General features: G+C 30.0%; 1 protein-coding gene across 1 annotated transcript in view; it reads left to right on the forward strand.

Annotated features, from left to right (window-relative positions):
• Positions 1 to 476: 476 nt before the first annotated feature.
• Positions 477 to 15,478, forward strand: part of LOC111639101 — a 39,364-nt gene continuing 24,362 nt past the window's right edge. The window contains exons 1-10 of the mRNA XM_023384880.1: positions 477 to 558; positions 728 to 930; positions 6,957 to 7,146; positions 10,982 to 11,113; positions 11,193 to 11,314; positions 11,387 to 11,557; positions 12,224 to 12,371; positions 12,804 to 12,985; positions 13,029 to 13,191; positions 13,281 to 13,503. Of these exons, the coding sequence (XP_023240648.1) occupies positions 477 to 558; positions 728 to 930; positions 6,957 to 7,146; positions 10,982 to 11,113; positions 11,193 to 11,314; positions 11,387 to 11,557; positions 12,224 to 12,371; positions 12,804 to 12,985; positions 13,029 to 13,191; positions 13,281 to 13,503 (1,616 nt within the window). The remainder of the gene's footprint in view (positions 559 to 727; positions 931 to 6,956; positions 7,147 to 10,981; positions 11,114 to 11,192; positions 11,315 to 11,386; positions 11,558 to 12,223; positions 12,372 to 12,803; positions 12,986 to 13,028; positions 13,192 to 13,280; positions 13,504 to 15,478) is intronic.

A 15,478-nucleotide genomic window follows, 5' to 3' on the forward strand; every position in this document is an offset into this window, starting at 1 on the left:
TACACTTAGTTATTTACTAATTATCAAGTTTTTAATTTTATTTGTAATTCAGGAATTTTCTGTCTAAAATATTTTATAATATTTAAATATTTTAGTTAAATTGGTCAAATTTAAGTTTAGTCAAATTAACTGTCAAAATAAGTATACTTTAAAAATATTTTAAAAATTTGGTTGTAATTAAATTTAAACTGGCTTTTATTCATATCATTTGTTCCGTTTTAAGCGGTCAATGGCACGTTATCGTGATTTTTATCCAGATAAAATGTCATTGATTTCAAATACTTATTAGGTTTATTCACTTCAGTCTACATTTAAAATAAATGAGTAAGTCTAAGTAACAAATCATTAACAAAACCCTGACGAACCGATTTACATCGTTTCAGTGAATTAGCCTACATTCGATTGCTCACAAAATATTCTTTTAACAACTTTATAAAACACTCAGAGAAAATTAATATTTTCAAACTTTCGGTAAAATGTTTTATATATTTCCAACAATTTTCTTGCTTTCCCTTTCTGTTGAAACAACTCGTGTTAAAGAATTTGATTATATCATTGGTAAGTAATTTTAATATTGCATTGAAGTGTCATATATTATTTTATAAAAATTAATATTAATGCGAAATTTTTTGAATTATTTACTATATAAATCTAAAAGTAATGAATCACATACTAAATAATTATGTTGCATTATATTATTAAGTTTAGTTGTCTTTTATTTTACAAGTCGGGTCTGGTGCAGCAGGATCAGTTTTGGCTAACAGATTATCCAAAGATCCTTGGAATAAAGTACTTCTGTTGGAAGCTGGAGAAGAACCGGTCTTAGCAAACGACATAATTTCACTTAGTTTGCAGTTGGTTAAATCCAGATTTGATTGGAATTTTACTTCGATACCAAGTAAAAAAGTTGGTTGGGCTCTGAGGAACAGGGTAGGAGTATTTTCTATTGTGTATTTTACAAAGTTTTACAATTATTTTAATTAGATTTAAATTCACATTGCATTAAAGGATTAACTTCACTTTTTTATATTTACTTGTTGGAATACAGTAAACAAATGATAAAATTTGGTACTCATTTGATTCTTCGGTATGGATTTCATTTCAGAAAAAAACTCGCGTGTATAACTTATTTTCTGTAAATTAGTTAGACAATTATTAACAAGTAAAATTTCTTATATACATTTAGGTATACGAATTTATATAGTATCTAATTTATAATAAAAATATCAAAAAATGATTTAGAAAAGTAAAACATTAAGACAATTTCATATATTCAAGCTTGCTTCAACAAATAAATTGCGTTTTAATAGATATTTCTTTCATGTTGAAATTTCCGTTGTCAAGAAGTAGAACTCACAAAATTCGTGACAGTATCGCTGGAAAGTATCTAAAAGAACATCAAAGTATTGATATTATTATTCATATTTAAAGAACTTAAATTATGTCTTACATTGCATTGTACGTATTAAAATAAAATTTAATGTATCAATAATTCGTTAAACATTCAATTTATTTTTATGTAAATTATTATTTATGGACTGCTCCTTCTCTATTCTCATGAAACAGTTCGATAAGTGGACAATTATTTATGACAAAGCCGTAATTGTATATATGTACAGTACATTGTAGTTTTTCATTTTATATACACTATATCAGTGTTTCTGAACGGGGGCGATATCGCCCCCATGTGGGCGTTTTTCCATGTTGAGGGGGCGATTAGTAACAATTTATATTTTAGGGGGACGATAACAACTTTCTGGGCGATATAGTAAAACATTATATTAAGAATAATTAGATATTTTATTCGTTATATCGTACAATAATTAAACAAATAACATTATACTAGTCACTAGTCTATTCAATGCAGTACGAATTTGGCGTTAGCCTTGACCCTCGGCATCAAAATTTTGTAGTGAAGGGGGCGATACGACGTTGAAGGGGGTGACGATTCGTTAGAGGTTGAGAAACACTGCACTATATTGTTGCGATAGTGGTTCTGTTCTTACAGTCTGTTGCAAAATTATAAACAAACTCACTTTTTTAGAAATTTTTAGATTAAAATTTAAAAAATTGATATTTTTACATACAATCTATTAGAATATGGTATTAACCGCATATTTATTAATTTTTATAAAAATCAAACGATTACAAAAAATATTATTAACAAATGTCATTTTTTGTTCTGTTGCAAAACACACTCTACTTATTTCTATTTTAAATAATTATTATTAAAATTTGGTTCAAATTTCCACCACTAGAGTTTGTTAGCGAGTATTTTAAATAATAATTAACGGTTTTTAGCAATATTAACTCCCAGAGATAAACGTAGGGTTTTTCAATTTTTGACTATTAATAACATGTCAAATTGGGTTATTTCTACAAGATTCTGATGCACAATTGATTATTCTATTATTTTTAAGTTTACTGTTTACTTTTGAATTTAATCTACAATTAGATCATCCAGCTTGGATGCGACGGAGAACGAAGCTCCAACCATCAAATATCGTGAGAGGAGATCTCATTCAATAAATCAACAACGAGTTATTCAACTTTCTCGGCAATATTTAAAATTTTGGTGGTGCCATCTGTTATTATATTTTATTAAAAACTTTTTATGTTTTTAACTATTATAAAACTTCAAAACGATCAATTTTGAGGGTAAGAATGAGTTTTATAAAAAAAATTATAAATACTAATAACGAGTAAAATCGTCATTAAGTCCGATCCTACTGCAGATACACACGGCCCACATTATCTTCCTACCCCCTCGACTTTTAGCCACCAAAATTTAATAGCATTAATCCCTATTATAATTAATCCTCTCTGAAAAATTGCACAAATTTTCGACAAAAAGCACATGAATTATTTAGCTTCAGAGTAAGCAAAATAGTGTTCTCACACATACATACAGAAATTATCCCCGAATAATTTTGCATTCCTCGATATTTCAAGCTGTCCAAAAGTGTAAAAATCTGGGGAGCGCCATTTTTTGCCAAATTGTCATGACAGCCGGGAAAGTAAGAATGGATATTTTTATTTATCAATTTATTAGAAAAAAGTGACTTTAACATACAATGGATATAATTATAAATTGTAAGTTATAATAAGATTTTTTTACTACAAATAAAATTTTAAATGAGATATACGAATTGAATGCGTAAATTTTATTACTCAATACGAGATGAGGTACGATTGTATGTATGAAACGTTTTCGTGCATTTCGTTATTATAGTTTTATATATTCAACGTTTAAGTTGAATATATAAAACTATAACGAACTATATTTTAAATTGACTTGCTTTAAACAAGTCAATTTAAAATGTGAATTCCTTTATATATTCTGAATTTCTTATGAAGGGTTCGAAAAAAAACGTAAACACTTTTTTCTTCTTATATTTACAATAAAGATATATTTTATGAATATTTAGATAATACAATAGAAATGAGTAAGAATATCTATAAATAAGTTCAAGTCCGATTAAATGATATGGAAATAACCATCGTGATCACTTCATTGATGGCGTCATCTCAATTTCAACGCAATGATCTAGAACACTGTTTCGTAACCTTCTTGAATTAGAGACACAATTTGAATTTAATTAGATTCCTGCAACACATGATAATTTTTAAAATAAAAATGTTCAAAATTCTTTTCTAATTAAAAACTTGTTCATTTTATTACATGCGTTAAAAAAATAAACGAGAAATTATTTATTGTGACATCATCAAAATGCCAGGCTGTAATTTTTAATCATATTTCTCAATTTATTTTATTTAAAATATATTTTTTCTCATCTCAAAATTATATTGTCTTGCCCATGTATATCATACGTTTTCTGATAACAACAGACTTGTGACAGTCATCTATGTAACTCTATTCAGAGAAACAATTGTGAATTGAATTCACGAGAATTTTGATCTAAATAGGAAGTTTTAGTACATAATTATCGAAAAAATATTTTTTTCATACACACAGTAATTTAAAGGAAAATAAATTTAATTATAATTTTTCAATTGCGTTCATTTTTCATTTGCTTACATCATTTTGCTATTTTTTTTTGCATAATTTTTATTATATAATTATAAAATATGCTCTTTTCACATTTTATTGTTTAACCTTCTTTAATAATTATAATAATTTATTTCATATTATTTTTCATGTAGATATAAGTTTTATTCCAATATTAAAAAAGAAAAGTCGATAAATTTACTTTTAAATTCCTGAAGAATGTGAAAGATTCGATGACCCAATTAGGTTATAAAATAATTGTGTAGGGTTTTATGTCACTATAAATACATATAAATAAATAACTTACAAAGTAGCATTAATTAACTATTGCATTGAAATAAGCCAAATTTAATAGTTAAGGAAATAAATGCACATTTTTCAAATGTTTATTTTATCGTGTTTTGTGACGAGATAAATTTATATTGATATATCGCTGTTTTGCTTTTATAATTGCACCAGTAAAAACAAAAATCTGAAATTTTACAAGGAAAGCATTTAAAATTCTAAATGATTAAAAGTGCAATTCGAATTGATAAAACTCGTCTGATTTTTTATAAGAAGCCAATGGAAGTAGAAATATGCTATTTTACACATATTATTTTTAAAGTATTCTACATAACGAGTTTATTTATGAAAATAAAAACAGCAAAATCAGTTTTACTTTTTCGCATATGTAAGGGGTATAAAGGAGAAAAACACAGTATGGCAATTAGTCAAAAAATAATCCCCGAGGATTTTACATTTTTGGACTCAGTGGATCTTAAAACGTCGAGAAATGCAAAATGCAAAATACATTTTATTTTTTACGAGGTGACTTTCTCGACTATTCAGTCAAAATTCCCGACATAAGAGAGATCGAAACGTTCCCTCAAACCCCTAGTAGCTTCACTCCTGTAACTCCTAGCAAAACACTACACAGAAAGTTATCATTAAACACAATTATGTAGCAATTGACGAACTGTATTAATTGTTTGTCATTTCATAGATGTGTTCGGATCGAAATATCAGCAATTTTTATATTTAATTACTGTATTGTTATTTACACAATTTTTTCCAATCAAATTCTCGTTGGTTATTATGATTTATAGATATATATTATAGTTAAGATAGCAATTTTCTACGACAAACTTAATTTACATATTTGGTGACTTTCTCTGCAATTAAAATACTTTTTAGGTACGAATAAATTTTCAACTAAATACTGGTTGTTTGCCAATTATTTCGAATTAATTAAATTAAAAAAACATAATTTTTTGAGATTTTTTTATAATTATTAGATTCGCTCCAAAAATCAGAATGTTAATCGTAGACCACTTTTTATAAATTAATCGTTCTCGTCTATTAATAAATTTATTAATAGTATTTTTAAATTAAAAGAATTTCTTTAAAATTTTTATCCTAAATAGAATGAATATAAATCAAAATAGTTTTCTCTTGAATAAAACGTTTATTTCTGTTTCCCTTTAAATTAGGAGTGTCCAACCCGCGGCTTAAGGCAAGTTCCAATGCGGCCCAATAAACGTGTAAACAAAACTGACAAATGTTTTAATTTTTTTTATTATTTATTTATTTCAACGGCATAAACTCAAAAAAGAAGTTTCACAAAGACGTAAATCTTTGTTTATATCTTATTTTTCAGTGGAAAGGAAATATTGATATTTTTAAATACTTGGAGATGTGTGAATGAGGAAGGATTACTAAATAAAGCTGGAGTTGTGACTCAAAGGATTATAGACCCAAATTTGGAAAAAGAAGAAAAAGGACGAAAGATAAAAAGTAGTGAGAAAGGTTAAATAGATTTATTTTGTAAATATTGATCCTTAATTTTCCAACCTTTCTCACTTCTTTATCTTTTGTTCTTTCTCTCCTTTCCCAGTAATTGGGTCTATAATCCTTTGAGTCATAACTCCAGCTTTATTTACTATTTCTTTCAGCGTTGCAAGATTTGGCTACACTGCGCCAAATGTGGCTACTATTTTTTAATTTGACGTAAAAAATATCATTTGGCGCTTTGGCTACTTTTTGGACTACATATTATTTATAAATACAGTATATTAGTTGAATAAAAATGCACTTTAAAATGGTGTTTCGTCTCTTTTTATTAATTAGAGACCAAATAGAACAAATATTTGTGTTTTTTGAAATAAATTTTCGTTTGTCTCTTTTATAATATTTTTATAATAAATTTATCTATTTCTAAGTAAAAATTGAAAGTGTCTGAAGAAGTAATTTTTTAAAATATCCTTTTTCGTGATAAAGATTTAATACTTATATTTATAATATAGACATGTTAATCCTTAAATATACTTGTATATTGGGCCACAAATATATATTATATATACTTTTGGCCCAAAACTCTTTGACTTCTTCCAATGCGGCCCAGAGAAACAAAAAGGTTGGACACCCCTGCTTTAAATCTTTTTCTTTTTTAACTTTTATATTTTCTGTATAGAAGAATCAAACTATATATGAGCGGTTCACAGGACAAAGGGATCAACTTCACATTGAATTTTTTAAATTTTGATGCCAAAGCACTCGATTGATCCACAACTTTTTATCTTCAAAGTAAATTTCCTTAATTTTAACACCACTAAATAACGAAACTTTTTGCCCGTGGAATAATAAATAATTTATGTCAGAATCCAATGTGATTAACTCCAAACTCTTAAGTAAAACATCGTAATAATGTAATAATGCAATTCAAAAGCTTATACATAATTATTAAAGTAATTTTTAATGCAACAAAATTTAATACAACATTCTTTTTTAAAAGGAATTAATTTTTTTTTCAAATGTACAGTATATTCTTTTCTCAATTTCTGAACTTTTCATTTGATAATGTTAATCGATTTGGCAAATGAGAGACTCATATACGAATACTTTTAAATTTAAATATAGAAAAATGTTATTAACACTAAATGTGTGTTTATATTTAAAATATTTTTAGCAATTTATAGCAACAGCTGGTAAAGTTTTAGGAGGAACGGCAATGTTAAACGCAGGTGTTTACATTCGAGGGAATAAATACGATTATGACAATTGGGCTCTACATGGTGCAGTCGGATGGGACTGGAGAAATGTATTTCCTTATTTTTTGAAAATGGAAGATAACCGAGACGAATCGTTCGTACGTAATGGTGAGTGTTATCCTCAATTAGAAGCATGTTTTAAATGTTTAATTTTTTCAATAATATACATAAATACAGTTTATCAAGCAAGGTCGAAAAATAATGAAAAATCGAAATATATAATAATATTTTCATAATATAAGCCAAACGCCGGATTATTTTCGGGCTATAAATTCTTTCGGAAATGGAGATATGGGTAACGTAATGCGGGTGTTGTGGATTTTAATTCCGTTCCGGGCCAATTTCTTTCTTCAGAGAATTCTAAATTAAATTAATTCATTGTAAGTATTAAAGTTAGCACTAGATGGCAGCATAACTTCCAACTTTTAGCTTCTAGTCAAATTACGTTACTTCTAATTAGTTAATTAGTCTATTTATAGACCCTTCGTTCGTCTCGCTTATATTGTAAATATATATTTTGGGTTTGTGTTGTTATATTAATACAGTATTTTCGTAATTATCTTAATCATCAATTTTCAGAAATTCATAATATTTGATCTGAATCATTGTGTCGAATAATTTAAATACATTGCTTGTACTGTACGTCATCGATGAGGTTTATTATACAGATTGTCCCAAAAGTTAAGATGAGGTTTTTTTGAAATCTCATCTTAACTTTTGGGACAAACTGTATAATACAAACTGTATAACTTTTGGGTTCATGGAATGAAATACGAGAAACACATGGCAATACATGAAAGACAAACTCACTATCTCGAGTTGAGAGACTTGGTATTCATAGTATCATGATTACACGATGCGGTGACTGTTCAAAGCGCAATGGGATTTCTGGCTACCAAACTTTGATTCTGTGACTCCATGTGAACATTGTGATGTATTTCACGAACAACCACCACAGGAATGTAACAATCGTGATTCGAGTAGATTGGTGAAAGCAGTGAGGCTTCAAGTGGGTATGCATGATGTGGACCGCACACAGGCGTTATCGTCAAGAATACGCCAAAAGACATTTCTAATTATTTTGATTTACAGAATGACAAAAATCGAACGAAGCATTATGTTGTAAAAATAAAATTACGAGCTCCAATGGTCCACGTTAACTTTTATACAATGAAACCTCGGTTTTCGAACTTAATTCGTTCCCAAAAGTTGTTCGAAAACCTATTTGTTCTAAAACCAAAACAAATTTTTCCGTAAAAAATACAGTCGACCCCCCTATAACGTGCGTTCCTATAACGGAAATTCCTATAACGTAGCGAAAAAATTGTAGCAACATTCGTATAAAGGAGCTCCTAAAACGTCATCGCCGACTCGTTTCGAGACAAGATTGATAGAATCAGGACCAATAGTGGATGAGCAGCCGAACTACTTTCCTCCGCCCTGCGCCACGCTACGGAGCGGCTAAATTGAGTTTGCTATCGTCTGTTTAGTATTATATATAAATTATATATAAATTAGGTACTGTACATATAATTATATATAAATTAGGTACTGTATATATAATTATATATTAACTTAATTTATTGTAACTTTATTATAATTATATATATGCTTTCTGCCGCCTGGCAACACGCTACGGAGATTTTAGGCTAGTAAGTTGAGTTTATTATCGTCTGTACAGTATGTAAATTAGGTACCGTAAGTCTAATACAGCACTAATTTTATACATTTCTTGTGAAAGAAACATTTCTTATTCAACGGCCATAAAAATTATTTATATTAATGATGTCTCCAAAGATCAAGTTATTTTTCTGAGAAAAATTCGTTATCAGAAATCGCGGCCGCCGTTTCGTGCGCTGTTCCGCGACGAAAACAAGCTTTAGCAACGGCGTACTCGAACGGTGCACACTCGGTAAGTAATCCTACAATTTTTTGAATCGGTTTAGTCAATTTTTTGAATCGGTTTGAATATTAGTCTAGAATCGGTTAATTTTATAGAAGAAAACCTTTCAAACAGCCTTAGTCCGTAAACTTCACACCTATCGGGCTGCGATTGGCTCACGTATTTAATCATTCCTACAACGTAAAATTCGATTAACGTGGAACGTATCTAAGCGTTATAGGGGGTCTACTGTAATGTAAAATGGACAATGGCGTAGCGAACATAACTGCCGCCCGGGGCACGACACTATATTAGCGCCCCTCCCCTCCAGAAACAAATCTTGTTTGTCTTGGTAACCATTTGGTGCCCCTCTGCGAGTGGCGCCTAGGGCACGTGCCCTACTTTCTCCACGCTAGCTATGCTTCTGAAAATGGATTAATCTGTTCCCGACCCAAAACAAAAGTTTTTATTTTTTTTTTTAGCTGTATTTCATCCATAAAAATATCTATAAAGGCAATATAATATTTTATATAATATTACTTTATCTATATTTATACTATATATATAGTAGCAGAAAAGCGTGGCGTTTTCCGGGCTTTTTAAATTAAAAATTGAAAAAGAATTTTTTAAATTGTATACAATAGATGAAGAAGATTTTTAAAATGTGTTAGATTGGTCACTCGATGTGATAAACCCTTGCGTAAGATAACCTTTGTAGTTATATAAATCAAACATTATGATATAACAAATATCAAAACGAAAACTATATTAGGGAGTTGACCGTCGATGGCGACCCAGCCGAGTAGCTTGTTCGGAAGCCGAGTTATCGTACTGCAACCAGAGCAAATATGGCATAAAAAATTTTGTTCGAAAATCGAGGTTTGACTATTTTATAATAGTTGTGAGAATTTAAAGTGACTTTGGTCCTCTGGCTAAGAATAAATGCATTTGTACGAAGTAGTAGATAACAACGTTGCCAGACGATGTACTGTACAAGTTAATGTAGTCAATACCAGAGTCGATACTGGTCTCTGAGCTACCAATAGCTCTAATGAAATGGAAGTGACGTAATAAATATTTCTGCCACTTCGAGCGCTCCAATCGCTTTGCGGAGTAAGTTTGTTTTGAGCATAGGGAGAATTAGCTGTAAACATTTGAAATTCTTTTAAGGTATATGAAATTTTCTCGAGTTTAACTCAGATATTGCTTTGGTCTTTTTTAAAACACTGCTTATAAATACTATTTTAATTCGGTTTTGAACATTATTTATTCTCAAATGTCGTTAATATTTACATTTCTATTAACTGTCACTTTCTCGATTTTAGACTTTAAATTGATTAGACTGTTCGCTTTTTGCTACAATTTGTGTTCATTTTTAAATATTTTTTGGAGTTTTCGTTAAGGGTAAAAAAACGTAGTCAAAAAACTTATAGTTATAAAGTTTTTTTTTTTTTATTTAGTTCTTGGATTCCAAATATGGGCTGTTAAAAGAAAAAGAAGAAATTAGACTTCAGGATAAGTTATAAAAGTGGAAATTCCAGCTATTTAGACAACATATTCACATATTTATAGGCACATAATAACTGAGAGGTAATTAGAGGATGATGAGTTAGAGGTAGACAAATAAAATAAGGAAATGTAGGATGGCAAGAGTTCAGACAGTATTATTAAATATTGACAGTGATAGTGATTAGTGATGATATGGGAGTCTACAAGAAGGACACGATACTGATGTTTTAGACCTATATAAACAAAGGACAAGTTTACTTTTAACGAATATTTAACTTATATGTTCTTAATAAATATTTATTTTATTGATAACATAATGCTAAATTACTTTCATCTTTTTCTATTTTTTAAAATATAATTAAATCTTTATAATTAACTTTCAAGCAATTTTTCACGAAACAAAGTCAATTTTCTGGTTTAATCAAATTAGAAATTTATTGTTACATGCATTAAAGTATTAAACATGGTTTTACTATTGATAAATCAAACTCAAAATGCGAATATTACGAAAATTTTACAATATGCAATAAATCGTTTTATATAAACCTTCAGGTTATCACGGAGTTGGTGGAGAATTAATCGTTCAGACTCCAGAATTTCTTTCTCCTGCAGTCAAAGCATACATAGAAGCTGCTGAAAGTATTGGTTATCCTCTCGGAGATTATAACGGGAAAAGTCAAACGGGTATAGCATCTAATAAACTTTGTGAATTCTATAAAATTGACAATTCATCTCCAAATTAACAACAAATTATTTTTTCCAGTGTTTATGCCCAATCAGGGAACAGTTAATAAAGGAAGACGATGGACTTCGTTACGAGCTTTTATTGATCCAATCATTGGAAGGAGAAACTTTCGTTTAATTACATCAGCTTTCGTAACCAAGGTAAGTTTAAAAACAGTCTGGCCATAGAGTTTAATATTTAAAAAATAATAAAGAACTTGGTGTGTATTGCAGATTTTAATTAATGAGCATAATCAAGCATATGGCGTTTTGTTCGACCACAAAGGTCGTCAGTTAACAGCATTAGCGAAGAAAGAAGTGATTATAAGTGCAGGAACATTCAATTCTCCCAAACTTCTAATGCTCTCAGGGATTGGTCCAAAAGAAGAGCTGCAAAAATTACACGCAAGTCGTATTATACGTTATAAATATAAGTATACAATTAAGTTTATAAAATTAAATTGAAAAGAATATGAATAATTTGTTAATTACTAGAAAAAATTTTTAATTTACTGGTTTCTGTATTGACTGTATTACTATTTGATGCAAGATTTAAGATAATTTCTCGTTTTTTTATTTTGCAATTTAAATTGCTAAACAATATTAACTTACACAAAGACTTATTTATCGAAAACTTGAGTTGTATTCATTTGTTTTTTGTTAAATATTTTTAAACTAAAATTAAATCAGGTGTGTTTTAGATCAGCGCTGTCCAACTTATCATAGCCCGCGGGCCATATTTTCTTCACCAAACATTTCGGGGGCCAAGAAGGTTGCTGCTGTATTCAGCCAGGTTAAGTGAAGTTACGCAAACTAAATAGTACCTACTTTAAATTCAAATTAGATTTAAATTTTCACATAGTAAAATAATTTTAATATTAATAATAATAATTTAGTAACATAAATTTATTCATAGTAAAATGTACTCGGGGGCCGTAAAAATTATTTGGCGGGCCGTATACGGCCCGCGGGCCGCCAGTTGGACAGCCCTGTTTTAGATCATTGAATACATACACAAAAAATATTTAGAATCTTAAAACTTATCCATTATAAAATTTAAAATCTTCATAGGTTCCATTAGTAGCGGATCTTCCCGTTGGCCAAAACTTACACGACCATGCCACAACTCTTAGTTTACAGTTTCTAATAGACTCTTACACATTCGCTGATCATAGAATTACCAAAGAAGATTACAACGAAATTTTGGTTAATGGAACAGGTATTTTTTTTCATAACAATTGCATAAAATTAATGCTTCTTTATTATTCAGTTATTAATAAATTTGATTATTTAACGTGTGACGTCAAATTTGTCAACATACCGAAAGAATGTTAGGTTGAATTTTCCTTAATTAAAATAGCATACATGCAGTGTACAGGTTATTTTGGTTTCGTCTATTATTGGAAAAGGAATCTGCAATAGGAATTGAGATAACACCATAAGATTCTGTCTTGAATAATTTTATCCGAGTTAACAAAATTTCGAAAATATGAAAAGAAATATTTTAAAATATATATTGGTAAGATCTTAAATAGAACTCTCTGCAAAGAAATGAATAACGTTTTGACAGGTTCATGTATGAGCAAACTCTGAAAATACTGTAATTATTTTACTTATATTAATAGTGTTGTGACTCATCTATTTTCTACAGGACCATTATCGACACTTGCAGAATTAGAAGTTGCTGGATTCGTTAACACAAAGTACAACAAATATCTAGATTGGCCCGACATGCATATAGTATGGCTTACTAATATAATAGAAAATGTCTTATCAAATGCAAATGATGAAGTAATTTTATTCTTTCTTTCTCTAAATATTTATTCAAGATATAACCTTTTGATCTAATAACTGATATTTTTAGTTACAAAATATGTTTGATCAGTACAAGGACCATGATATCATCACTTGTTTTCCAATTGTTATTCATCCACGAAGTCGAGGAAGTGTAACGTTAAAATCAAACAATCCTTACGTTGATCCAGTAATCGACTTAAATACCCTTTCTCATCCTGATGACGTGAAAATTTTAGTCGAAGGTAGCTAATTATTTAAATATTGTAATAACAAATTAATATCTTTTAAAAGAGACTATAAGTTAAGTAAATTAATATGTTTATAATAATAGGTATGAAGTATTGTTTAACTTTGGCCGCTACAAAACCGATGAGAAAATTAGGAGTTAAACCTCTGCCCTACGATATGCCAGGATGTGAAAAATATGAACGTTTTAGTGATGAACACCTTGCTTGCATGGCTTTGGCGTTTCCTGTCTCTGTCCATCACTTTTCTGGAACCTGTAAAATGGGCGATCCCAATGATCCCACTACAGTTGTGGATGCAACTTTGAAGTAAGTGTATTTTACAATTATGAAACTTTTCATTTACATAAGATATCTCCAAGCCAAATCAAATTTATTTACAGACTTGTTTTTAACCTTTTTGTCCTTACTTTTTACATCTCTGTGCATACTGTGTCCATTTGGACGTTGTTTATTAATAGGACTTATTATACTAGTGAAGTTTCTGATTAGTTAAGAGACGAAATCTTAATCAAAGGTCAAAACAAAATGTCTTTATTTTCACCTGTATACTTTTTGTGTGTTTCGGACGTGAAGATTCCTCTTCAGCAGGTTCTATAATAATTATATAAAAACTTTTTAAAAACATTTATTTTTACTCGAAAGTACTGTTTAAGATAAAATTGCGTTTACTTTATTGTTTAATAGTAAAACAACATTAATACAGACATAAATATCCAAATGACAGAGCGTAACATACCGTTCTGTAAATAACGCCTGTATTAAGTGATGTAGTGATATTGGACCTATCCCAACTGCGCTCTTGTTGGTTCATATCAAATCTCTTTACAGGCAGTCATAAAAGTAATAAACAAGGGTAGACAAAGAGCCATAAAAAAGAGGAGAAAAGAGGTGGAAAAATGAGAGAGAGAGAGAAAGAAAGAAAGAGGAAGAGTGGGAGAAGGAGAGTCAGAGTAGAGGTGGAACGACGGTTGAGTTAGTGAAGAGAAGTGGTGGAGTTTGTAAATGGGCAAGGAAGGATAAGAAGAGTCTCGTTACTGCATAGGATTGAGTTTCTACCGTAAATGATCAAGTGTGATTAAACTGTTTTTGTTTTGTTAAGATATTTGACTATTTCAATACTGTGAGCCACCGGGAGGGACGGGAAGTCCTCTCCTTCCGGCCACTGGTCGGTGACCTACTTTCTTGTCAGAGATGGTAGTAACGTTCGGTTACGCGTTACGCGAGTGGAGGAGAGTAGGACGGGTCGACGATAAGACGTTGGCAAAGTCGAGTAACGACACCATTTAAAACAAAACAACGGTTTATTTTACTAGCTAAATAAAATTTTACAAAAACTCTGCGGAGAGAGAGAGTTTACAATAACAAGCGTTCATACCTCTTTGCATATACTAGTGGGATATTTCCCCGTAATGTCGTCCTTTATGGATTCTGAGCGGTGACACAAGTATAGGTCGGCGACGAATGTGTAGGTCAGCGATGGGAGTGTAGGGCTGCAATGGAGAAGGCGATGTTTGACTTAGACGTTCGGCGAATCCCTCGATGAGGGGAAGGTGTCGGGCTTTTATACCTTTTTCGGTGGGAAAATTCGTCAGGTGACCATTTGTTTTAGCAGGTGTGAGGTTAAAGTTGGTGTTAAAATGACAACAATATGACGAATTTCGTCGATAATTGTAAACTATTCACGGATTGATCGTGAGAATGTTTATTGTTTAACAGAATGAGTTATAATTTTCTCATGCACCTCAAATTTCGTTTCTGCAGGTGCAACTTCTAGTTAAAGGAATTTATTAAAAATTTAAAGGATTAAATGCTTTTATTACATTATATAAACCTCGAATTTCACAATACGGTACGACCAACCGGCAGGAGGGAATCCGTGAATGCAGGCTGGATTCTCTACAAATGATAACATATTTTGTAATAAACTTAAATTATTTAAAATGTTAAAATTGTCTCTGTACGCACTTCGCTTGGTTCGGCGTTTTCCATATTTTTATTTCGTTTTTGTATCATCTTTTCCACTGTTACTTCTGCTTTAAGTACTTTTCAGCCCATTACGCCATCTATAAATGATACCATTCTATGATTGATAAACTTTTTTTAAAATTATTATTAATTCTATTCCCTTGTTTTTTATATAAATATGTTCAAATAATTATTTTTAAAATCCATTTTTTTCTATTTTCTTTATTCTTGTTGTATTTAAATTATTTCACATCCTTCTTAGCTGTCATGCTCGGCTACTGCTGAATTTGCATAATTTCCTTTAATTGCTCTAATA

Source organism: Centruroides sculpturatus, unplaced genomic scaffold (assembly GCF_000671375.1).
Source record: "Centruroides sculpturatus isolate CEXI.00-Female unplaced genomic scaffold, Cexi_2.0 scaffold1071, whole genome shotgun sequence".
NCBI lineage: Eukaryota > Metazoa > Arthropoda > Arachnida > Scorpiones > Buthidae > Centruroides > Centruroides sculpturatus.